Genomic DNA, 22,215 nt, shown 5'->3' on the forward strand with positions numbered 1-22,215 from the left:
ATCCCGAGCCCTGCGCCCAGACGGAGGTGAGAAGGGGGGCAGGAGGGGGACCACCTGGGAGCGGTGGGGGAAGGGACCTGAGGGGATGCTCTACTTGCGAGGGACTCTGCCCAGCCAAGGCGGGAGACCTAGGGCATAGAGGCAAAATAAGAGTGGGAGAGCCTGGGACAAGATATTAGAAAGTTTGGAGAATTTTTTCAAATGTATCTCCCTTTCTCTGTATTTTTTTTTTTTTCTTCTGACAGTCTGTGTGTCTCTGTCTCAGGCAACCGTGGATCTCTTTGTCTCCGCCTCTCCCACATGTTAGGAACATCTCACTTTAATGAGGTTGGGATGAAGAGGTTGGAAGGACGGCTAGCTGGAGGTCTGCGTGGTAGAGAGGGAACTCCAGGTGTGATTGTGAGCGCAGGGCAGGAAGACATCAGTGTTTCTGAAAGGAGGGAACAGCTACGGAGAGACTCCTAGATAGGGTGTGTGAGGTGACAAAACCACTGGGGGGCGGCTGGGCTTAAAACTCTGACCTGTCTTGTGACAGATGTGCTTGCTGGTGCATGTATTTTGGGGAAAAAGAATTGTCTTCTGGAGTAGGAAGGGGGCTGGTGGAGTCAGTCTCTAGTTTAGGCCCTAGGAAGACTCCCCAAGGAATTTGGACTCCTGGGTCCCAATGGCTGTGGGCAGGGTGCTAAGGAGGAGCTGAGGAGACCTTGTCTTGACCCTCTGACCTCAGGACCACCAGGGCAGCTGGGGCCAGCCACAGGGAGACCCCTACTGGGATGGGGCGGGACCACTGGCCACTGCCTGCCTGTGCATCCCCGTTGGCCCCCCTCCCAAACGGGAGCTGGGGACCGAGGCCCCTCCTCTGGCTCAGACCACCCTGCCTGCCCTTGCTCCCCGCTCTGAAGCCTCTTTCAGGCCCCATGACCCCGAAACAATCCGTCCTGGGCAGCTAGCTTTGGGGACAGGATTAGGGAAAGGGGATCCCATAGACACTGGGGACTGAAGGTTTTAGGGCGCTGGAGAACTGGGGTCTTCATACGATAGGTCTTTACGGTCCAGTAGAGGGAGAACGCAGCGCAGTTTCCCGGGGGGGAGTTGTAAGGGCCGGAATAAGGGTGGGTTTTCCTTGGGGGGCGGGGTCCAGAGACACCCCCCCATTATCTCCCAGGCATCCCCTGCCAGGCGGCACAGACCCCGCCCTTGACGTCACTAGGGGGTTCCCGGGGGTCTGGAGGGGTTAACCCTTGGGAAGCCAGCTGGGATACCCAGGAACCTAAGGTGTCCTGGCCCCTCCCCCTCCCCAGACACACCTTATTTTATTTACCCTAGTCACTTTCTCTCCCTGTAGTTTCTGGATTCTTCTTTCTCACCCCACCAAGGGGACTCCCACTCTCCGACAGTGCCCCCCCCCCCCGCCCCGGGCGCCAATGCCAGCTCTCTGGATGCACTGAGGGGAGGAGGGAAGAATGTGTCCCGCCTCTCAGTCCACCCTCCCTCCACTCCGCTGCGGCTCGCTCGACTGGGCTCCCGGGGCGGGCGGGGGAAGCGGAGCCGTCTGCAGCCAGAGCCTGCGGCGGCGACTTGGGTGGGCCGAGGAGGCACGGGGGCGGGGAAGGCGGGACCGGGAGAAGGGGGGCGGGGCCGACTCCTGGGAGTTGGGGAGCGGGGGTGCGAGGGGGGACTCCGGAAAATTAGGAGACACAGAGGATGATTCAGGGCTCCAGCAAGGGAACCCTGGAGCTCCCTGCCCCATCCTGCGCTCTCATCCACACCCCAGAAAAACTTAATTTTGTGAAGCTGGAAAAGTTGGCGAAATCTTCCTTTCACTAATGTGAAGGGGAGACGTGGGTGGGCTGTGGCACGCGTGGGTGAGGAGAGATGTCGCCCAATTTCCATCTCGGCCTCCCCTATGGCTGGGCACTGGGGCAGGAAGATGACTGAGTAGGCATGTTTGGGGCAGTCTCTTTAGTTTTGGGGGGTCGTTAGCTAGCCCCCGCCTCATTCCCCTGGGTGAGTCATAGAGGAAAGAGGCGGGAGAAGTGTCCCCCCATCCAGCTGCCAGGCAGCTGTGCCCCCCCCCCCCAAAGTAGTGCCAAGGTCGAGTTGGGAGGTCTTGGTTGCAGGATCCGGATCTCCGCTGGTAAAGGAGGAGTTAGGAAGAGTAAAGCCCAGGCTGCGGGGCTCAGGCTGGGTCATGGGGTCCGGGTTCCGCTCCCCATCTTACCCCGCCCTCACCCTAAATCCCAGCATCCTGGGATCACCCACCGCGCCGGCCGGCCCGCTCCCTGTAGCTCTCCACCCTACCCCGCCCCACCCCACCCTCAGTCCCGGGAGACCGGAAAACCCGGGGTGGAGTAAAAACTGGAGTTTGAGGAGAAGAGCGGACAGCGGCACCCTCTTCTCCCTCACTACTCCTCTCTAATGGATGACTTGTGTGTGTTTGTGTGTGTGTGTGTCTGTCTGTGTGTCTGTTTCTTCTCCCAAAGTTTTCCCTCACAGCCCCTTTCCTGTTCCCCCAAAACAGACCAAAAGAGTTAGGCGGACGCCCAGATTCAAACCACCCCTGAATAACACCAGCTTCCATCCTTTGTACCCAACAGACCCTGGAGGCTCTCCTCAGAAACTTTATCCCCTTCCACACAGTTTTCTGCCTTAGAGAGGAAAGGACAGATCATCTGGGCTCCCTCCTGGTCCCGTCAGCCTCTCTGGGCTGTGGCGAGGGCTCCCTCTGCTGGACACTGGAGAGGTTGTAGACGGGCTGTCACTAGGCAGCGAGCAACAAATGAAGAAAGGGAGAGGGGCTCAGGCTGAGCAGCCAGCCCAGTGCCTGAGGTCAGTCACTCCTCCTCCTGAGTTCCCCCATCCCACCCCTCAAAGCTGGCCCATGGTCAGAACAAGATGAAACAGAGGGCCCATGGTATAAAATCACCTGAAGCTCACAGGCACAATTAGTCCACAACACTCCCCCTACACACACGCACACACACATACATACACACACACACACACACACACACACACACACACACACACACCCCACCCAGGCAAAGCTCCCACCCGGTTCCCACAAAGATCCCCAAGATTGCCTCTACCTCTATGGGACTTCTCTCCTTACCCTCCCTTGGCTGAGGGAAGCTCATTTCAACTTGATTTCCCATGGCAGATGTCTTGGAGGTGCTCTGCCCAGGGTTCGGCACCTGAGTTAGTTATCTGACCTTCCATATTTCTCTCCTGCCTTTATAACTTGCAGATCTCCCTTCCCCTCCTGCAGTGTCCCCACACTCTCCTCTGAGACACCATGTTCAACTCGATGACCCCACCGCCAGTCAGTAGCTATGGCGAGCCCTGCTGTCTCCGGCCCCTCCCCAGTCAGGCGGCCCCCAGCATGGGGACAGAAGGTCAGTGCGTACACCAATCCCCGGACCTTGAGGACTGGCAGATCTCTCACCCAGTCCCAGGGATCCCTCATCTATCTCCGGCCCCATGCCAGTTTCCCATATACAAAAAGATCTGAGGCCCCATGTCACTGGGGCTTGGAATATGGGATCAGGCCTCACCTGGGGTTTCAAGGTGAGACCTTATGTGTCCTCCATTCCCAACCCCCATTCCAGCTGTACCTCTTTTCTAGGACTGCCTGGCCTGCCCTTCTGCCACCAGGCCACCCTCATGTCCGGCCCCCACAGTTATGGGCCAGCCAGAGAGACCAGCAGCTGCACGGAGGGTGAGGCTTCGGGCAACATCTCTTTCCTTTCTGCCTCTTTGGGACTTGTCCTGAGGGAGAAAGTTGGAGGGCAGGGCATCTACTTTGGAAGAGGAAATGCTTGGAGATGGGATCAAGGAATCAGAGCATGATCAGGAGGTCACAGACGGGGTCAACAGGGCAGAGTCTGGTGTCATTTCTTTTGGCTGAGAGTCAGGACCCATGGGCTGCATGCATGGGGGACATGCTCCTTTACCGTATCTATCTCCCCTGTTTCCTGCCCCAGCCCCACTGTTTCCTCCTCCCCGGAGTGCAGTCAAATTGACCAAGAAGCGGGCTCTCTCCATCTCACCTCTGTCAGACGCCAGCCTGGACCTGCAGACAGTTATCCGCACCTCACCCAGCTCCCTCGTGGCCTTCATCAACTCACGCTGTGCATCTCCGGGGGGCTCCTATGGTCACCTCTCCATCGGCACCATGAGGTGCAGACAGCCTCGGGCTAAGAGGCCCCTAAAGGCCCTACCAAACCCCATTAAAAGCCTCAAGCCCTCCAAACCACCTGACCCTATTTGAATCCTTATCACTTCAAAGGTGTGGAAGCCCTCCTCAGTACTTCCCTGGGACTGCCTCAACCACTTCCCATTACCGTCTTCCAGAAACCCTCCAAAGAGCTCAAGAACTCCTGAGGCTTTCTGAGACGATAGTCCTAAGTAACTGCCTCTCCTCCTCCTCCTCCTCAGCCCATCTCTGGGATTCTCACCCCAGATGAATCACCAAAAAGGGACCTCGCCTTCCTTCGGGGTCCAGCCCTGTGGTCCCCATGACCCCACCCAGGGTGGGATGATGCCACATCCTCAGTCCCGGGGACCCCTCTCAACTTGCCAGGTGAGAGTCCTCATATTGTCACCTGATTTCCCTCAGTTCAGGGTGGGTGGGTGGTAGACTTTTTAGGGGAAAGGTGAATGAAGAACAGAGGACGTAAAAGTTTTCAGTGCCAGAAAAATTAAGGGGTATGGGTGCCGGGGTTCACTTCTTGGCGTTGAATCAGTCTCTTCCAAATGAGATCCCACCTTTCGCCCATCCCATTCACCAGTGCAGTCTAAGGAGGAAGTCTCTTCCCAACCCAGGGGTTCCCGCTGCTTGGGTGGGGGCAGTCAGGGCAGGAAGACGTGGCTGGGCTCTCTCTTCCTCCTGCTCACTTCTCCCTTCACCATCCTCACCTCTGCCCTTGGGGAAGCTGAAGTCTGAGCTGGATGCGCTGCTTAGCAAGTGCCCGGAGGAGCCCTTGGAAGGTGATATGTGCAGCCCCAACTCCACGGGCACACAGGTAAGGGGGAGCGGGGAGCTTTACCTCTGCAACCTGAGTGAAACAAAAGCTGTCACCCAGGTGACACTAGGATTTTCTCTCCTACCCTAGGATCCCCTGCTGGGGATGCTGGATGGGCGGGAAGACCTGGAGAGAGAGGAGAAGCCTGAGCACGATTCTGTGTATGAGACTGACTGCCGCTGGGACGGCTGCAGTCAGGAGTTCGACTCCCAGGAGCAGCTGGTGCATGTGAGCCGCAGGGGGTAACAGGAATGCTGGCTGGAGCCTGTAGGACATTCTGGGTGGGACATGGTGGAATCAGGCTAAGGGCAGGAGGTCAGAGGTTGGGTGCCCAGTGGGTAGGCAGAAATTCAGGAGGTGTAACTTTGTTTTAGAAACGGAAGAACAGAGCTGTGGGCTGTGATGTTCCTCCTGCCTCTTCTTCCCCCATGATGGGAAGCCATGGAGGGATATGGTGGGGTGGGGAGGTCCAGGGAAGGTCTGTTGTGGATCTCAGGGGCATAGGGAACCTCAGAGAACCTCTGCATCTTCTCCCTCAGCACATCAACAGCGAGCACATCCACGGAGAGCGGAAGGAGTTTGTGTGCCATTGGGGGGGCTGCTCCAGGGAGCTGAGGCCCTTCAAAGCCCAGTACATGCTGGTGGTGCACATGCGCAGACACACAGGCGAGAAGCCACATAAGTGCACGGTGAGGCACCCCCTCCCCAAGCTCAGGGTTCCTTTCTAAATCGGGGCTCCCCACCAAGGCAGGGCTCAATCTGACTTTTGTCTTCATAGGTCCCTTCCTCCATAAACAAATATTCAAAAATTGTATTTTATGACTAGGTTGGTATGAAGATGAACATATTGATATCATATATTAGAACACTTTCTTGGACCTAAAAGCTAATTTTTCCCCTTGTTTTTAAAAGAAATTAAAACATTTTTGTGGGCCCCTAGAAGTACAGTGGGCCGTAGGCACCGGGCCTGCAACTCTGCCTAATGGGGAAGCCCTGCACTGAGGACACACACTCCCCGGATGACCCCTCCTAAGACAGTCTGGGCTCCTCGTGCAGGAGACGTGCCCTGGTTCGACCAGGGGCTGCTCGCTGCCTCAGCTCCATGTCCCTGCAGGCCGAGTGCCTCCAGCTACTTCTGTTCCCCCAGCTCTTGCCTGCCCTTGTCCCTGAATTTTGGGAATTCTGAAGCCCCAGTGCTCTCCCATCTTGAGTGATATTCTCTGATGTATGTCCCTTTTGAGATTCAGGGTTCCACTAACCTCCATGTCCTTCTGTCTGAGAGCAATCCTTTGACCCCCATGTCCCCTAGTTTGAGGGGTGCCGGAAGTCATACTCACGCCTGGAAAATCTGAAGACACACCTGCGGTCACACACGGGTGAGAAGCCATACATGTGTGAACACGAGGGCTGCAGTAAAGCCTTCAGCAATGCCAGTGACCGAGCCAAGCACCAGAATCGGACCCACTCCAATGAGGTGAATGCCCCACTCAAGAGACCCTCCCCACTTAAAGAAGCCACCTACTGGGGAGGTTCCCCCATAAGAAATCCCTTAGCCCAGCACCCACTCCACAGAGGTGAGTTCCCCCTACCCCCGACCCATAGAATTCACCTGAAGAAGGTCTTTCTGAAACCAAGAATTTCCACTTACCACCCCTCCCCCTACCTCTAACCAGCCAAAGGGCTAAACTAAAATAGACCCATTCTAACTAAAAGAGACCCCTGGTCCCTTCAACCCCTGAATTTATGAGGCCTCACAGACCTGGGTTCACCCCCTCATCTTTCCCAGGCCTGGGCTGTCAGTTTTCCTAATCTTCCCCTTGATCCTTTCATCCTTTACTCCAAGGGCCCTACTCTCCTTATTTCCTTGGGTGCTATGCATTCCTCCCTGACCCCCCTCATCCTCACTTACCACCACTTTTTCCCATTTCTTTTGCATTCTCCCGCTTTGATCCTTTTGCCTGCTGTCTTCACTCTCCATTCAACAGAAGCCCTATGTGTGTAAGCTCCCTGGCTGCACCAAACGTTACACAGATCCCAGCTCGCTCCGGAAACATGTCAAGACAGTGCATGGTCCTGACGCCCACGTGACCAAGCGGCACCGAGGAGATGGCCCCCTGCCCCGGGCACCGGCTCTTTCCACAGTGGAGCCCAAGAGGGAGCGGGACGGAGGCCCCATCAGGGAGGAGAGCAGACTGACTGTGCCAGAGGGTGCCATGGTGAGGCAACCCCCTGCCTCCATACCCCCGCCTGCCCTGCCGACATCTTTCTAGTCCCCTCCCAACTGGTCCATCGCCTCCTGTGCAAATCTCTCTTCTGTGGCCGGTCCCCCAGTCTCTTACCCAAGTTTTGCTCCTTGGGCTACCTCAAACCTAGGGATTTTAGTGTAATTAATTATTTAATGGGTTCAACAAACTCATATATAGGAATTAGTATATTATTTTAGGCCTTGTGCCTGTATAATTTCACATACTCCTCACAACAACTTCATGAGAAAGGAACTTACTCTCCCCATTTTCAGATAAGGAACCTCAGGCATAGAGAAGTTGTTCAAGGTCATAGAGCCCAAATTTGAGTCAAGGTAGTCTAGGCTCTTCTCATCACCTTTTCTCCAGTTTGCCCTTGTCTTTCACTTGCTCAGCCCTCTCTATACCCTTAAGCAGTCACTGGGACACAGGCTTTAGCCACTCACCAAGTTCAGGGAACTGTGGGGAAGGGGGATGGGTGCCACCCTTAGCCCTCATCTTCCCCACAGAAGCCACAGCCAAGCCCTGGGGCCCAGTCATCCTGCAGCAGTGACCACTCCCCAGCAGGCAGCGCAGCCAATACAGACAGTGGTGTGGAAATGACTGGAAATGCAGGGGGCAGCACCGAGGACCTGTCCAGCTTGGACGAGGGGCCTTGCATTGCTGGCACTGGTCTGTCTACTCTTCGCCGCCTTGAGAACCTTAGGCTGGACCAGCTACACCAATTCCGACCGATAGGGCCCCGGGGCCTCAAACTGCCCAGCTTGACCCACACCGGTGAGAGATGGGTATTGGGGGTGGTTGCTAGGCTGGGATCTGGACCTTCTCTGGGGTTGGAAGGAGGACTTCACCCTTCAGGGCTGCTATACAGCTCCTTTGTACAATTAGAAAAACGTCCTCCTTCCTCAGGACGCTTTCCTTCCATCTATCAGAAAATTGTTGCGATATACAAAGTCTACGATGCAAATGCTGTCCCCTAGGATTGTGCAGTGTACAACCTGTAGGACTGTTCACAGCGACCCTGAATCCCTGGTGACTCAGAAGCAGAAAGGGCATGGGTGAAGGAGGAGACAAAACTGAGTGGTTAGAGTTAAGGAGCCTTCCTTGGGATTCCAGGACAAGGCTGTCCCTTGGGGGAGGCAGGGTGAGATTCAGAGGGCTCCCTGGCCACCCTGCCTTTTCTACCTATCACTTGCAGGCACTCCTGGGTCTCGCCGTCTGGGCCCCCCAGTATCTCTTGACCGCCGCAGCAGCAGCTCCAGCAGCGTCAGCTCAGCCTATACTGTCAGCCGCCGCTCCTCCCTGGCTTCCCCTTTCCCCCCTGGTTCACCACCAGAGAACGGGGCATGCTCTCTGCCTGGCCTCACGCCTGCCCAGCACTACCTGCTCCGGGCAAGATATGCTTCAGCCAGGGGAGGTGGTACCCCACCCACTGCAGCACCCAGCCTGGATCGGATGGGGGGTCTTCCTGCACCTCCCTGGAGAAGCCGAGCCGAGTATCCAGGATACAACCCCAATGTAGGGGTCACCCGGAGGGCCAGTGACCCAGCCCGGTCTGCTGACTGCCCTGCCCCAGCCAGAGTCCAGCGGTTCAAGAGCTTGGGTTGTGTCCACACACCCCCCACAGTGGCAGGAGGAGGACGGAACTTTGATCCCCAACTCCCAACCTCTGTCTACTCACCACAGCCCCCCAGCATCACTGAGAATGTCGCCATGGATACCAGAGGGCTACGGGAGGAGCCAGAGGTTGGGACCTCCGTGATGGGCAGTGGTCTGGACCCCTATATGGACTTCCCGCCTGCTGATACTCTGGGATATGGGGGACCTGAGGGGGCAGCAGCTGAGCCTTATGGAGCTAGAGGTCCAGGCTCCCTGCCTCTTGGGCCTGGTCCACCTACCAACTACGGCCCCAACCCCTGTCCCCAGCAGGTCTCCTATTCTGAACCCACCCCAGAAACATGGGGTGAGTTCCCTTCCCACTCTGGGCTGTACCCAGGCCCCAAGCCTCCAGCTGGAGCCTATGGCCAGTGTCCTCGTCTTGAACATTATGGACAAGTGCAGGTGAAGCCGGAACAGGGGTGTCCAGTGGGTTCTGACTCCACAGGACTGGCACCCTGCCTCAATGCCCACCCCAGTGAGGGGCCTCCACGCTCACAGCCTCTATTCTCCCACTACTCCCAGCCTCCCCCTCCCCAGTATCCCCAGTCAGGCAACTATACCCAGCCACCTCCTGATTATCTTCCTTCAGAACCCAGGCCCAGCCTGGATTTTGAGTCCCCTACTCATTCTACAGGACAGCTCAAGGCACAGCTTGTGTGTAATTATGTCCAGTCTCAACAGGAGCTGCTGTGGGAGGGAGGGGGCAGGGGAGATCCCCCAGTCCAGGACCCTCTCTACCAGAGTCCCAAGTTTCTGGGGGGTTCCCAGGTTAGCCTGAGCCCTGCCAAGGCACAAGTGGCCACATATGGACCTGGCTTTGCACCTAACTTGCCCAATCACAAGTCAGGCTCCTATCCTACCCCTTCACCATGCCATGAAAATTTTGCAGTAGGGGCAAACAAGGCTTCCCATAGGGCAGCAGCACCACCCCGACTTCTGCCTCCACTACCCACTTGCTATGGGCCCCTCAAGGCAGGGGGCACCAACCCTAGCTGTGGCCATCCTGAGGTGGGCAGGCTGGGAGGGGGCCCAGCCTTGTACCCTCCTCCTGAAGGGCAGGTGTGTAACCCTCTGGACTCTCTTGATCTCGACAACACTCAGCTGGACTTTGTGGCTATTCTGGATGAGCCCCAGGGGCTGAGTCCTCCCCCCTCCCATGATCAGAGGGACAGCTCTGAACATACCCCACCTCCTTCTGGGACCCCCAACATGGCTGTGGGCAACATGAGTGTCTTTTTGGGATCCCTGCCTGGGGAGACACAGTTCCTCAACTCTAGTGCTTAAGGAGTGAGGAATCACAGATCCACATTTCCTAAGGGGTTTCCATCCCCACAAGAAGTCAGGAGGAGGAGCCATAGCCCCCTGGAATACCCCAGGGATGGGAGGTATGGGCTGGGGCTGTACACAGTCTAACTATATTTCGGGAGGAATTTGATAATGACACTGTTTCCTGATAATAAAGGAACTGCATCAGAAAGAGCCCTGCTTTATATGTTATTATCTTGGGGGAGGGGTGATGACAGGGAACTAGAGAAGCAGGGGTTAATCCATCCACCTCCCTCTTTAGAGAAGCTTCCTCACCCTTTCCCAACCCCACAGGTCAGACTCACAAAGATGGAGACAGTCATCTGGGAGACAGGATTTAAAGGGATATCCTCAAAGCAGAACAACCCCCACCAAAGGCTATCCAAAAGAGATCACCGGAAACACATTTTCTCTTCTTCCTTGCCCCAGTCAGCGGAAGAGGCTGGTGAAGTCGGTGAGCATCAGCTGGACGAGCTGCCCAGGGTAGAGGGCATGGGCCGCTGGGTCAGATGTCTCCTGCTCCGGTCGAAATAGGGTTGGTCCAAACACAATTCCCAGGTTGTGGGAGGTCATGCGGTTCTTGTCTGAGTGTGCTATCACCCTGTGGGCAAAGGCCGAGAGACAGGGCCATAGGGCAGCAGTCGTGCCACTGCAAATAAATCTAACCCTTCAGAGGTTTGAGGAAGAGTTCACTTTGGGATCCCTCCATGCGGTGGCTGAGGAAAATCAAGGAGAGAGCCTCCAGGGGGACAGAGATGAGACCAATGGAGAAGTCTTCAGGATACAACTTGAAGATACAACCTAGGATACACCCACCTCTTCCCAACTTCAGAGACTGCCCCTAGAGTCCTCTCTGCTCACAATTTGGGAGGCTTTAATTCAAATGGCTATGCTCTCTCAGAGGTCACTGCCCAGGCCCAACTCCACCAAATAAGTCATCCCTACTGTCCCAGTGAAAGACAAAGAAGCAGAGGGAAGGGAGAGGGTGAGATTTTTCCTTATTTCTCTCGCAACATCCCTGGGCTTGTCTTGGTCCCCAGTTTCCCACTTGATGCTGACTGAGCAAAAAGGCCTTGACTCTGGTAATATGTGCTCCGCACAGAGGTTGCTTATTTCCTCCATCACCCACTAAACTTAGGTGTTTCCCTACCTTCACCCCATCTGAACACAGAGTCCCAGCTGCAGGCCCCACCCCACCCTCTCCCAACATGAACAAAGATGTTCAGTCTTCCTGACCTGCATAAATGCTCCAGGAGGTACTGTAGAGTGTCATGGTTGGGCTTCGGCATTGAGCTTATTAATTCTTGTATTTGAGAGAGGCGCTGTTCTGATTCAGAGAGTGCTAGAGAGAGAGTGATGGGAAGGGCATGGGAGTGAGGTTAGGGAAGGTGCTAGGGCAGGGTGGGTAAACTCACTACTCTTTCCCATGCTCGGTGAAGACATCATTAATCTATCACAGCTTTCTTTTTCGCTGAGCCCAACTGCAACCTTAGAATTCTTTTAAACTCAGCCCTCTAAACACTCACCAAAAAAACAACTGGAGTTGGCACATTAGTTGAAAGTTATTTTCCATCTCTGTGCTCAGGATGGGACAGAAGAGTATAAGGGAACCTCTACTCTATTCTTTATCACTCATGCTCCCCCCCACTTCCCCTCCACCTCATATCAAGGGTATTGCCCAAAGCTCCCATCCTTTACCAAGGGCAGCACGAAAATGGGGCAGCAGCAGTGGAGGCACCAGAGGCTGGGGTAGCTCCCTGAGAAAAAGCTTCAGGGCTCCAGTGATCACATGAATGTCATCCCACTCAGCACTGTCCAAATCTAATCGGCCTTCTGGAAGGAGAAGGAGGTACAGAGGGGCTCAGGGCTCAGAAATGGCCAGAGGGACCAAGAAACTGAGAGATCAGGAGTTTGGGAAAACATTCAGTTAAGGCAGACCACAGGAATGCCTAGTGGGTCCACAGTGGGGCAAGACGGCACAGATCAGGATGGGGACAACCCCCCAGAAGCAGGACACGGGGAGCAGGGATGATGTGGGTGACTGTTAAGGGTCTGAGGGGCCCTTCATGTAAGTACCTTGTCCTGGCTGTTCTGGGAACACGTACCTCCCATCGGAGGTGATTGCCCGCTCTGCAACATGTATAAGAAGAGATCAAGTGCTAAGACATGTAGCTCCAGACAGAAGACGTCCCTTTTCTTCCAGCTCCCTCACTCAGAACCACCTGTGATTCTGATACATGAAGTTCTTAGTACCACACCTGCCCACAGCCACCTCACCTCTGTCCACCAAGAAGCGAAGTTTCTGGACCACTGCCAAGTTTCCGCTCACCCGGTAAATGCCATCCACATTTAGACCTAGGAGATAAGGCAGGGAGCAGATAAGGATTCTTGCTCTAAAGTATGTGCTGGTGAGGGATCTGAGGGTAGAGTGAAAAAGGGCAGAAGGAAGACTAGGATGGGGGAGGTGGGGAGTTCTGGGCCTTGGCCTGTTAGAAGGGGAGATTCTGGGGTCTCTGGGAAGTGACCTCTCTTATCCACAGCAGCAACGCAGAGCCGCACAAAGCTGGGCACAGTGTCCCCTTCCCGCTGGCACAGTGATTCCAACTGGCAGCCGAACACCTGGTCTGGGGAGGCACAGAGTGAGGTGGGGAGCCAGTGACAGTGTCACCCATAAAAGCTCTTTCTAGCAGGAGTCTTCACCCCAAAGTTGGGCTGGCTCTCCTGCCTGCCTGTTCCAGGTCTGGGCAAGGAAGTACACCCCCTCCCCCCAACAATAAGCTGCAGGGGGGAAAATCAGTGGTCTCAGCAGACCGCTGATCCAGTTTGGGAAGCTCTACTCTGAGCCTCGCTGAAGTTTTCTCATCCGTGAAATGGGCTGATGCCGAGATCCGGAATGTAAATAAAAGTGCTTGCAAAAACACTAAAGCAGGCACGAAGGAGAAGGGCCTTAGGTGGCCCAGCCCATCTCACCTCGGAGCAGACCCCGCTCCTGCAGGGTTTGCAAGGGCGGTCTCTTTGCGATAAGCCGCTTTAGTTTGTTTCGTACCCGGTTCTGCTCAGCTCCTTCCGGACACCGAACTGCGGAAGCAAGTGCAATCTGAGCATGAGAGCAGCCGCGGCTGTGGCTCCGAGGAGCGGGGAAAAGCCCCCAGACCCCGCCCACCAGGCCTGCCCCTTAACTGGAGCTCCAGCGGCCGCTGATCCGCAGCAGTGGCTTGGACACCGGCTCGGACTCCTCTTCTTCGTCCTCCCCCGCGCTCAGTTCCCCCAGCTCCGCAGGTCCCGAACCGGACAGACGCAGCTCCAGGGGGTTCTCTCGATCCTAGATCGGCACAACAAGATGGGCCGAATCAGAGGTTGGAAGAGAGCTCGGAGAGAAATCTGCACCCCCCTTGCCGGCTGCTGGGGTGTCACACATCCCAGGCCCACCCCAGGGCTCTACATGCCACCTTGTCCCTCACCACCCCACATCCTACAGTTCCTTCTCCACTCCTTCTGCCCGCCCGAGCCTCTCCCGGGTCACTGTCCCGCCACCTCCCACCCATCTCACCAGGCGCTCGATGACGGCCCGCAGTGCGCGGTGCCAGGCGCGTAGCTCGGCCTCGTGGTCTGACTGCAGCAGGAACTCGTGGCCAGGGACCGTGCGGATCTGAGGGGCCCGCGGAGAAAGGGCTTGGGTCAGCGGGAAGGAGCATAAAGAGCAGGGAGGCCTAGCGGGAGACCCGTGAGGGAAACGGGGGGCGCACCCTCGGGTCGGGTGGGGCTTCGGGGACGAGCGGGAGAGCGCTCACGTGTAGGACGTTGCGGCGGCTGGACAGCTGGCGGCCGTGGGCCAGGGCGGCCCCGCGCAGGTCCACGCTGCTTTCGGGTCGGCTACCCGCTGGTCCCTGGCAATTCGGGGAGAAACTGAGGCCACAGCGCTGTTCCCCTCACGGCCTCCCTCTCACCCGCTGGACTGCGAGGACACCGGAGGCTGCGCTCCTTCCTCTCGACATGCCCTCCCCTCCCCCTCCCCCTCCCCTCCCCCCCCCTCCCCCCGGTAGGCCTGAGGCCGGTAGAAGTTGTGCCGGAACCCCTCCTGCCCCCCGCTGCTCCCCTCCCTCACACTCACCCAGACGGTGCAGGGGGCGGTCGGCGGTGGCTCTCGGTAGAACACCAGGCTGTTACCCGCTAGTACCACCCAAGATGGGCCCCAGTTCTTCCTGCAGGGGCGGCGGGGGGCAGTGATAATAGTGCAGAGGTCATTTACATTCGCGTGGGGAGGGCCCAACACTTGGCGCGCTCCCCGCGGAATCCGACAGTCCCCGCCCCTGCTGCGTTCCCAGTTCTCACCGGAGCTTGCGGCCGCCCTGGGCGATCTTGGTCATATTGAGCATGCCCGACCTTTCCACCTCCTGGCAAGAGGAAGGAAAGATATCAATAAGTCACCCAGAGCCCCCCACAGTCACCATGGCTTTCCCCAGGGGATCTCCCAGGAGTGAGGTCCTTTAAAGTTGAGCGGGCGGTGCTCGGTAAGAGGATACCCAGACAACGCTCAGAAAGAGGAAGACCTTTCTGAAGGAGCAAGAACTGGGGGCTGGGCGGGGAGGAGCTTGGCGTTCACAAGGAAACGGGAGACTTACATGGGGGTCGTCCAGGACCTGCGGCAGGGGCCGAGGGGACTGCAGAGCTGAAGGCTGGTCTGAGGGGTCAAGCTGGGAGGCGCGTCTGCAGAGGGAGGGTGAACCCTGGGGGAGGGGATTGGAGAAACAGGTGGAGGAAACTTTAACTTTGGAGTCCCTGGCTGTAGGGGGAAGAGGGGTGCGGATGTGGGGGTGTGAGTCAGGGGGTGTGGTGGGGTACTGAAGAAGAATGTCTTGCATAAAAGAGAAAGTCTAAAATGATGGCTTTTCCTGCATGTGATCAGGAGGAGGGAGGGATCTCACCTGGGAGTCGAAAGGTCCTGGCGTCCCTGTGCCAGATTCTGAGTCCTTTGCCTGAGGTTGCAGGACACCGTTGTCCCTATTCATGGTCTGTGGCCCCTCCATGGAGCCAGGGTTCTGGGGGGAGGGAAAGGCAAAACTACATCCAGATGCCACCTCAATCGGCTCTCAACACCCTTCTTAACAATTTTTTGATTTGTCTGATCTTCTGAGAGTCCCAGTGAGAAAACATACTACTTTGGGGATCAGTAGGGGAAAGGAGGAGATTGGAGGGACAAGGGACAAGCAGGAGGGAAGGTCTCACCATCTCTCGGGTGCGAGTGTGGCGTGGAGGCTTCCAGGATTTGCAGCCAGTCAGCGAATTTATGTAGAAGCAGCGTCCAGAGTTGGGGTCCAAGTGCTGCTCCCAGGCGTCCAGCCTCTGCAGCGGGGGACGTGCAGGGCTTGTGGGTGGGGACCGGGGACAGCGGCGAAGGTCCACCAGGTTGCAGTACACAGGGGGCTCTGACATGAAGGTCTGGGGTCTTGCCTGCAAGGAAAGGGGGAAGAAAGAGGTAGTTATTCTACCTGTGGCCCTCCCCGATCTTCTCTCTCCTAACCATCTCCTCCTCTCTCCCCCACCATTTTCTCACCACCACCTCCTGGCTGGGGTGACCCAGGTACTGAGGAAGAAACCCTAGTCTCCTGCAGCTGGTTTTTTTCTGGTTTTTTTTTTTTTTTTTTTGACTCCCTCCCTCACAGTCTTTGCTTTTCTCCTCACTTCCTGTTGCCAACTTCCCTCCTCCCCCACCCCACCCCCACCAGAGGACCTCAGGAAAGGGGAACAGGCTTTCTGTGTGCGTGGAGGGAGGGGGCGAGAGGAGCGTCCCACCCTCACATCCTCCAGAGTAAAAGGAGACAGAGAGGGGTCAGCGGAGTGACTCCTGCTAGCGGAGTGTGAGAGAGGAGGGGCCATTTTTCACCCACTAGTAAGTAAGAGAGAGGGGAGGGGCTGAATCTTCAGGAAGATCAAGGGAGTTCCATCTTTAGAGGAAACTCGCTGGTGACCTGAGCTAGCAAGACAGGACACAGCAAAAAACCCTGCCCTGGGCCGGAGTCAAGAGGTTGAGAGAGAAAAGCAAAGTTAAGCTGGCCTTTCAGTCCCTCTATCATTTTCCAGGTTCCACGTACCCTCAGGATCTTTGCTACTTGCTGTCCCTCAGCTAGAATTCCTTCTCATCTCTTCATTTGTTTCAGGGCTGTCTCTCCTTATTCAGATTCAACTAAATGTCATTTCCTCAGAGATGCATTCCTAGACCACTTCATTCATCCTCCACAACATTTAGCTTCTTTGTAGCGCTTATTAGTACCAAGGGCTATCTTATATGTGTTCATCACCCCCATGGGAATCCCTTGAGGGCAGAGATTCTGTCTGTCCTGTTTGCTAATGTGCCTAGAACTAAGCCCAGCAGTAAATGTCTGTTGACTGACTGCTCAGAAGAAGCACTATGACTCACCATGTTCACATCGGCCTCTGTCAGCAAGTCTTCCTGGGAAAGGGATCTTCTACTTGGTCCTTCCTGGAAGTTCTTCAGGAGGCTGGGCCTCAAGTTGGTAACACTGATACTTCTACACATTTTAGGGGGAAGAGGAGGAGGCTGCTCAGATGTAGCCTGGGCTCTGCCTGGGGTTTCCTGACTCAGGTGCGTCTCCTCCAGGGAGCCAGGAAATAACTTTGGCCCTGGAAACAGAAAAATAGGAAGAGTTGGGGGCAGGGTCCCCCCATGAGTCTTGGCTGGGTCCCTGATCTTGGGGGCTCACAGGGAAGACAAGAGCAGGTAGAAAATTACATGAGATCTAGAAGGCTTGAGACTAGGAAGGAGAGGCGATAGGGACACCATGGTGGGGATGAGGGGTAGGAGCAGAGGATTAGCAACAGCTTCGGGGAAGGGGATCTTTCCAATAATTCCCAGAAGCCAGGGAGGTAGGAAGGTGATGGGGGAGGACTTACTCACCAGGAGTCCGGAGGGATTGGCTGGGGGTGATGGTTGTTGGGCTCTGGGAAGGGCTGAATTCCTCTGTCATGTAGGCAGCTGGGATGAAGATGGGCCGAGAGGTGGGGGGTGCTCCCAGGCGCCTTACCAACCACCAGTCTGAGTTGGTCTTTTGAAGCAGTAGGAACCTGTCCCCTTCAGCCAGAGACACCTGCCGGCCATCTGCCCCAGTGTAAGTGAAGGCATACAGGGCACGGAGCTGGGATCCCTGAGAAGGGCTCCGGGGCCCCAGCCCTAGGTTTCCCTGGGTACTTGGCCACCACCAGCTTGATAGCATTGTCATCGGTACTGTCACCTATGGGAAAAAGGGGTGAGGGAGATCCAGAAAAGGACAGGAGTGGCTGCTTGCAGGCAGAGAGACATGGTTCTAAGAGCAGTGTGGGGTAGAAGGGAAGACTAGAAAGCCTGGGGTAAGAGTAGGGGGTAAGGCAGAGAGCCTGAGTGGGGGTCAGTAACAGGTTTTGGGGGGTGAGAAGTCCTGGCTGATGTGACTAATGAGGAAGTATGTAAGTAAGGTGAGAGAGGATGTGGTCAGCAGGGCTTCGAGACCAGCAAGGCAGGAAATCAGAGGAGGGGGTCTAGCTGGGTGATTTTCCTCTAAGTACCTTCTGGGGCCAATCAGAAGATCCAGGGACAAGAGGAGCTGGTCCTGGGTGGTGGTGGGACTCTTGAGCTGGACACAAGAAGATGAGGAGAAAGAATCAGGTCTGAGACAGAACACAGGCAAAGAGACAGGAGTTGATGAATGACAAAGATACAAAAATGTGTGACCCTTTATTAAATTTACACAAGCACCAATGTTTCTATTGCCAATCACCTCAGACCTAAAACTGCGTGCTTCCTGTGCAGATTCAGAAAAACATAAAGACAGAGAAACAGAGAGCCAGAGAGAGAAATACTAAGACCAAACTGGAGAGAAAGAGAAAGTGGCTGGGAGAAACACAGAGGGGTTCAGAGTTTGAGGAAGAGGTGAAAATACCATCCTCTCAATTTAGGATGTGTTTTGGGGAGCTGAGCAGCCTTGATATGATCCTCCGTACATAAGCCTCTTGGGTGGGACCATACTTTAGTGTGTGGGTTCATTCATTCATGCTCTTAACAAGGATTGGCTGAGCACCTCCTGTGTGAAAAGAACAGTGTCAGCTACTGGAGATAAGAGAGGGGAAGGAAATAGACATAGCCCTTGCCCTCTTGAAGCTTAAAGACAGATCTTAACTGATGACATAATAAATTTATTAATTACAATTGAATCAGGGACTATGGACAAGTAGTACAGGATGCTTTGACAGCTTATGGGGGTGAATGGGGGACTAATGTTAGCTTCTCCCTGGTGGAAGGTGGGAACTGACCTCCGCTGTCAGTTGCCAGAGCTTTAAACCCCACACCTGTGCTTCCTCCTTACCTGACCACGCCTCTTTTCCCCTTCTCTCAGTTTCTCCACTGCAAGATGCGAGGATTTCTGTCTGGCTTTGGAGATGTGGGGTAGGGAGTGCCCCACCCCCTTGATGACATCAGAGAGCCAGCTCTCCTCCCCTGACACGTGCTTTGAGTCCTGGGCTGCCAGTATTGGGATTCTGTCTTCCTTAGTTTGCTCTGTTTTCAACTTGTGGAGAACCTTACCTCTCAACTCTCCCTTCCCACTTCCAAAATAGTGACCAACTTTATTCATTTATCCATTCGTCTGGTGGTTGTTAAGTGCTCAAATCTCATCCTCTTCTGCCTTCTCTGCCATCTCTCCTGCACTTTATCCTTTTCCTCTTTATTGGCTCCTTACCATTAGCTTTTAAACATATCCAAGTATCTCCCATCTTTAGACAAACTTCCCTTTACTGTACTCTCCAGTTGCCACCCTATCTCTGTCTTCCTTCTTACAGTCAAACTTCTTGAGAAAGTTGCCTACACATGGGGGTCTCCATTTCCTCTCCCCTCACTCTCTCACCTTTGCAAGCTCACTCCTCATAGGGTCACCCCTAACTCTGCAGTCCTTATGTTGCTTGACATCTCAGCAACAGCCAGCACAGTTGACCTTTTCAGCAGTTCCTTCTCTGTTGCATAAGGAAGGACTTTGCTTGCTTCTTAAACCCCAGAAGTCTGTCTAAGATCCTGTACCCTTTGCATTCTATACACCATAGGTGATCTTATTCTCTCCCCAGCTCAAATGACCTCCATACGTTGCTGGCACCATATCTCTGGTCCAGATCTTTCTCTGGAGCTCCAGTCTAATCCATTGTCCACTTAAAAAATCCACTTGGGTTTTTCACAGGTAACACAAACATAGTATGTTCTGAACTGAACTTGTCAGCTTCCCCCCCAAATCTGTTTCTCTTCTAGTACAACTATTAAGTTAAATATACTTATTTATTTATTTTTGGCTGCATTGGGTCTTCGTTGCAGTGCACAGGCTTCTCATTGCAGTGGCTTCTCTTTGTGCGGAGCACGGGCTCTAGGCACGCAGGCTCAGTAGTTCTGGCTCGCAGGCTCAGTAGTTGTGGCACACGGGCTTAGTTGCTCCGCAGCATGTGAGATCTTCCTGGACCAGGGCTCAGACCTGTGTCCCCTGCATTGGCAGATAGATTCTTAACCACTGTGCCACCAGGGAAGTCCCTATTTATTTATTTTCTTTTTTGGCTGCACCATGCTGCTTGAGGGATCTCAATTCCCCAACCAGGGACTGAACCCGGGCCATGGCAGTGAAAGCCCAGAATCCTAAAACCTAGGCCACCAGGGAACTCCCAAGTTAAATTTAAATTTATAAATATTTATTGAATGCTTACTACCATACGTGCCAGGGCAAGAACCGTGTGCTAGGCATTGTCAATTAAGATGCCCTCTCCTGGGGACTTCCCTGGCCCTGGCCATCCAGTGGTTAGGACTCAGCTCTTCCACTGCAGGGGGCATGGGTTCCATCCCTGGTTGGGGAGCTAAGATTTCGCATTTTTTGGCGCGGCCAAAAAAAAAAAAAAAAAAGATGCCCTCTCATAACAATTAAAATACAGTGTGATAATCACTATGGTAGGGGAAATACTATCATCTGTTGGAGCACATAGAGGATGTACCCAATTGCCCATGCCAGAAACCTGGCAGCCAACCTTAATTCCTCTTGTTTCCTCACCACTCACATTTAATTGATTACTAAATCTTTCCAACCTGTCTACTTCCTTTAATCCTTACAACTACCGCCCTTTTTAGCCCAGATAATATGACCTTTGAACTAGTCTCCTTGCATATAGTTCTACTCCTCTCCAGTCCATTCCTGGCACAGCAGCCAGAGTGATGCTTCTAAAACATAAAAATGGCCTGCCACTCCCCTGACTTAACCATTCAAAGGCTTCCCATTTTCCTCAGAGTAAAGTCCAAATTTTACAGTGTGGTTTACAGAGACTTTCTCCTTTTAGCCTAGTGTTTTCACACTCCCCACCACAAACTCCATACTCCAGCCACACACTAATTCCTCACATTCCTAAAGAGCATTGAGGTCTCTGGTCCTTTGCATAAGTTGTTTCCTCTGCCTGAAACACTTCCTCTCCCCTCTCCTACCAACCTCCACCAGGCTAACTCTTACTCATCAGCTAGATCTCCGTTGAAAGGTCATTTGCACAAGAAGGCCTCTCTTAACCCCTTAGAGTCAGGTAGGGGCCCTAACTAGGAGACCCTACAGCAGACTTTACATTCCCACATTGTAACTTTCATGACACTTTAAAGGTTATTTGACTTTCTGACTTCCCAGGAAGTCTGTGAGCTCCGCTAAGGCAGAAGCCTGTATCTATTTTGTGAATAATCGTATCTTCAATGCATTGTATAGCACAAAGTAACCTCTCTGTACCTCAGTTTCCTCATCTGAAAAATGAGAATGAGAGAAGCTACCTCACAGTTTGTTTGTAATTTAAAAAATAACAACCATTCTCTTATAACCCACAATTTTATGGGGCAGAGACTTGGGTAGGGCTCAGCTGGGTGATTCTTCTGTCCCATGTGGTATCGACTAGGGTCACTTGGTGGTATTCAGCAGGCAGATAGATGGGTTGGTCTGGAGAGCTTCACTCACATATCTGACACCTTGGTGAAGATGACTGGAATGCTGGGATCAGCTGGTGCTGTCAGCCAGAATGTCAACACGACACCTCTCCTACATGGTAATCTCAGGGTAGTAAGACTTCTCACATGGCAGCTCAGGGCTATCAGAGTGTTACAAGAAGCCTGGGCAGAAGCTGCAAGGCTTCTTTTTTTTTCTTTATAAATTGATTTATTTATTTTTGGCTGCGTTGGGTCTTCGTTGCTGTGTGAGGGCTTTCTCTAGCTGTGGCGCGCGGGGCCTACTCGAGCGGGGGCTACTCTTCGTTGCGGTGCATAGGCTTCTCATTGTGGTGGCTTGTCTTGTTGTGGAGCACGGGCTCTAGGCGAGTGGGCTTCAGTAGTTGTGGCACACGGGCTCAGTAGTTGTAGCTTGCGGGCTCTAGAGCGCAGGCTCAGTAGTTGTGGTGCACGGGCTTAGTTGCTCTGCAGCATGTGGGATCTTCCTGGACCAGGGCTCGAACCCGTGACCCCTGCATTGGCAGGCGGATTGTTAACCACTGCGCCACCAGGGAAGTCCCTATAAGGCTTCTTATGGCTTAGGTTCAAAAGGCCCACCACAACCACCATAGAGTTTTTTGAGAATTAAAAATTTTTTTATTTTTGTTTTTTTGTTAGTTCTTTTTGAGAAATATATATATATTTATATATATGTATAAAAACCAGTGCCAAGCTCATAAGTACGATTAGGTATTAATTAATCTTAAAGGTATACAAAGATGATTAAGAAGGGTCCCTTTCTCAATTACTGATACGTGCTTCCTTGAATAACGTATACGTATTGACAAACTCTTAGCCTTCTTACTCCGCCTCAACTTACCTTTTTCCTTTACATGCTCCGTTCCCTTTAATGAGGTTGCCTGGCTGCATATGCGCTTCAGAATGGTATTAAATCAATATTTAATAGGCACATTCTTTTTTGTTAATAGGATACGTACCCTAATTTTCATTGTGTCAC

The 22,215-nt window shown here is 54.0% G+C and overlaps 2 protein-coding genes across 9 annotated transcripts; one reads left to right on the forward strand and one right to left on the reverse strand.

Moving 5' to 3' along the window:
* The first annotated feature begins 2,757 nt into the window (after positions 1-2,757).
* GLI1 (GLI family zinc finger 1) lies at positions 2,758-10,388 on the forward strand. Of its 2 annotated transcripts, XM_059936276.1 has the most exons (12): positions 2,758-2,829; positions 3,269-3,395; positions 3,626-3,718; positions 3,984-4,179; positions 4,438-4,582; positions 4,935-5,024; positions 5,115-5,252; positions 5,564-5,713; positions 6,334-6,498; positions 7,010-7,240; positions 7,777-8,044; positions 8,466-10,388. In XM_059936276.1, exons 2-12 carry the CDS (start codon positions 3,296-3,298, stop codon positions 10,208-10,210), a joined length of 3,321 nt encoding a protein of 1,106 aa, XP_059792259.1. In that variant the 5' UTR covers positions 2,758-2,829; positions 3,269-3,295; the 3' UTR covers positions 10,211-10,388. The 2 variants fall into 2 exon arrangements, with proteins under 2 accessions (XP_059792259.1, XP_059792260.1); XM_059936277.1 differs by lacking the exons at positions 2,758-2,829; positions 3,269-3,395; positions 3,626-3,718 and having other exon boundaries at positions 4,176-4,288.
* Positions 10,389-10,405: 17 nt separating this feature from the next.
* Positions 10,406-22,095, reverse strand: ARHGAP9 (Rho GTPase activating protein 9). Of its 7 annotated transcripts, none has more exons than XM_059936290.1 (19): positions 22,078-22,095; positions 17,792-17,859; positions 17,148-17,481; positions 16,650-16,873; positions 15,458-15,682; positions 15,157-15,270; positions 14,854-14,958; positions 14,564-14,625; positions 14,343-14,433; positions 14,023-14,118; positions 13,782-13,880; positions 13,412-13,553; positions 13,202-13,309; positions 12,757-12,855; positions 12,509-12,586; positions 12,308-12,361; positions 11,930-12,064; positions 11,468-11,573; positions 10,406-10,832 (listed from the first exon to the last, which is right to left on the reverse strand). In XM_059936290.1, the coding sequence occupies exons 3-19, from the start codon at positions 17,467-17,469 to the stop codon at positions 10,661-10,663; spliced, it is 2,232 nt and encodes a 743-aa protein (XP_059792273.1). In that variant the 5' UTR covers positions 17,470-17,481; positions 17,792-17,859; positions 22,078-22,095; the 3' UTR covers positions 10,406-10,660. The 7 variants fall into 7 exon arrangements, with proteins under 7 accessions (XP_059792273.1, XP_059792269.1, XP_059792271.1 ...); XM_059936286.1 differs by lacking the exon at positions 22,078-22,095 and adding an exon at positions 18,589-19,506 and having other exon boundaries at positions 17,792-17,893; XM_059936288.1 differs by lacking the exon at positions 22,078-22,095 and adding an exon at positions 18,589-18,683.
* Between the last annotated feature and the right edge of the window lie 120 nt (positions 22,096-22,215).

This window comes from Balaenoptera ricei, chromosome 10 (genome assembly GCF_028023285.1).
Source record: "Balaenoptera ricei isolate mBalRic1 chromosome 10, mBalRic1.hap2, whole genome shotgun sequence".
Taxonomy (NCBI): Eukaryota; Metazoa; Chordata; class Mammalia; order Artiodactyla; family Balaenopteridae; genus Balaenoptera; species Balaenoptera ricei.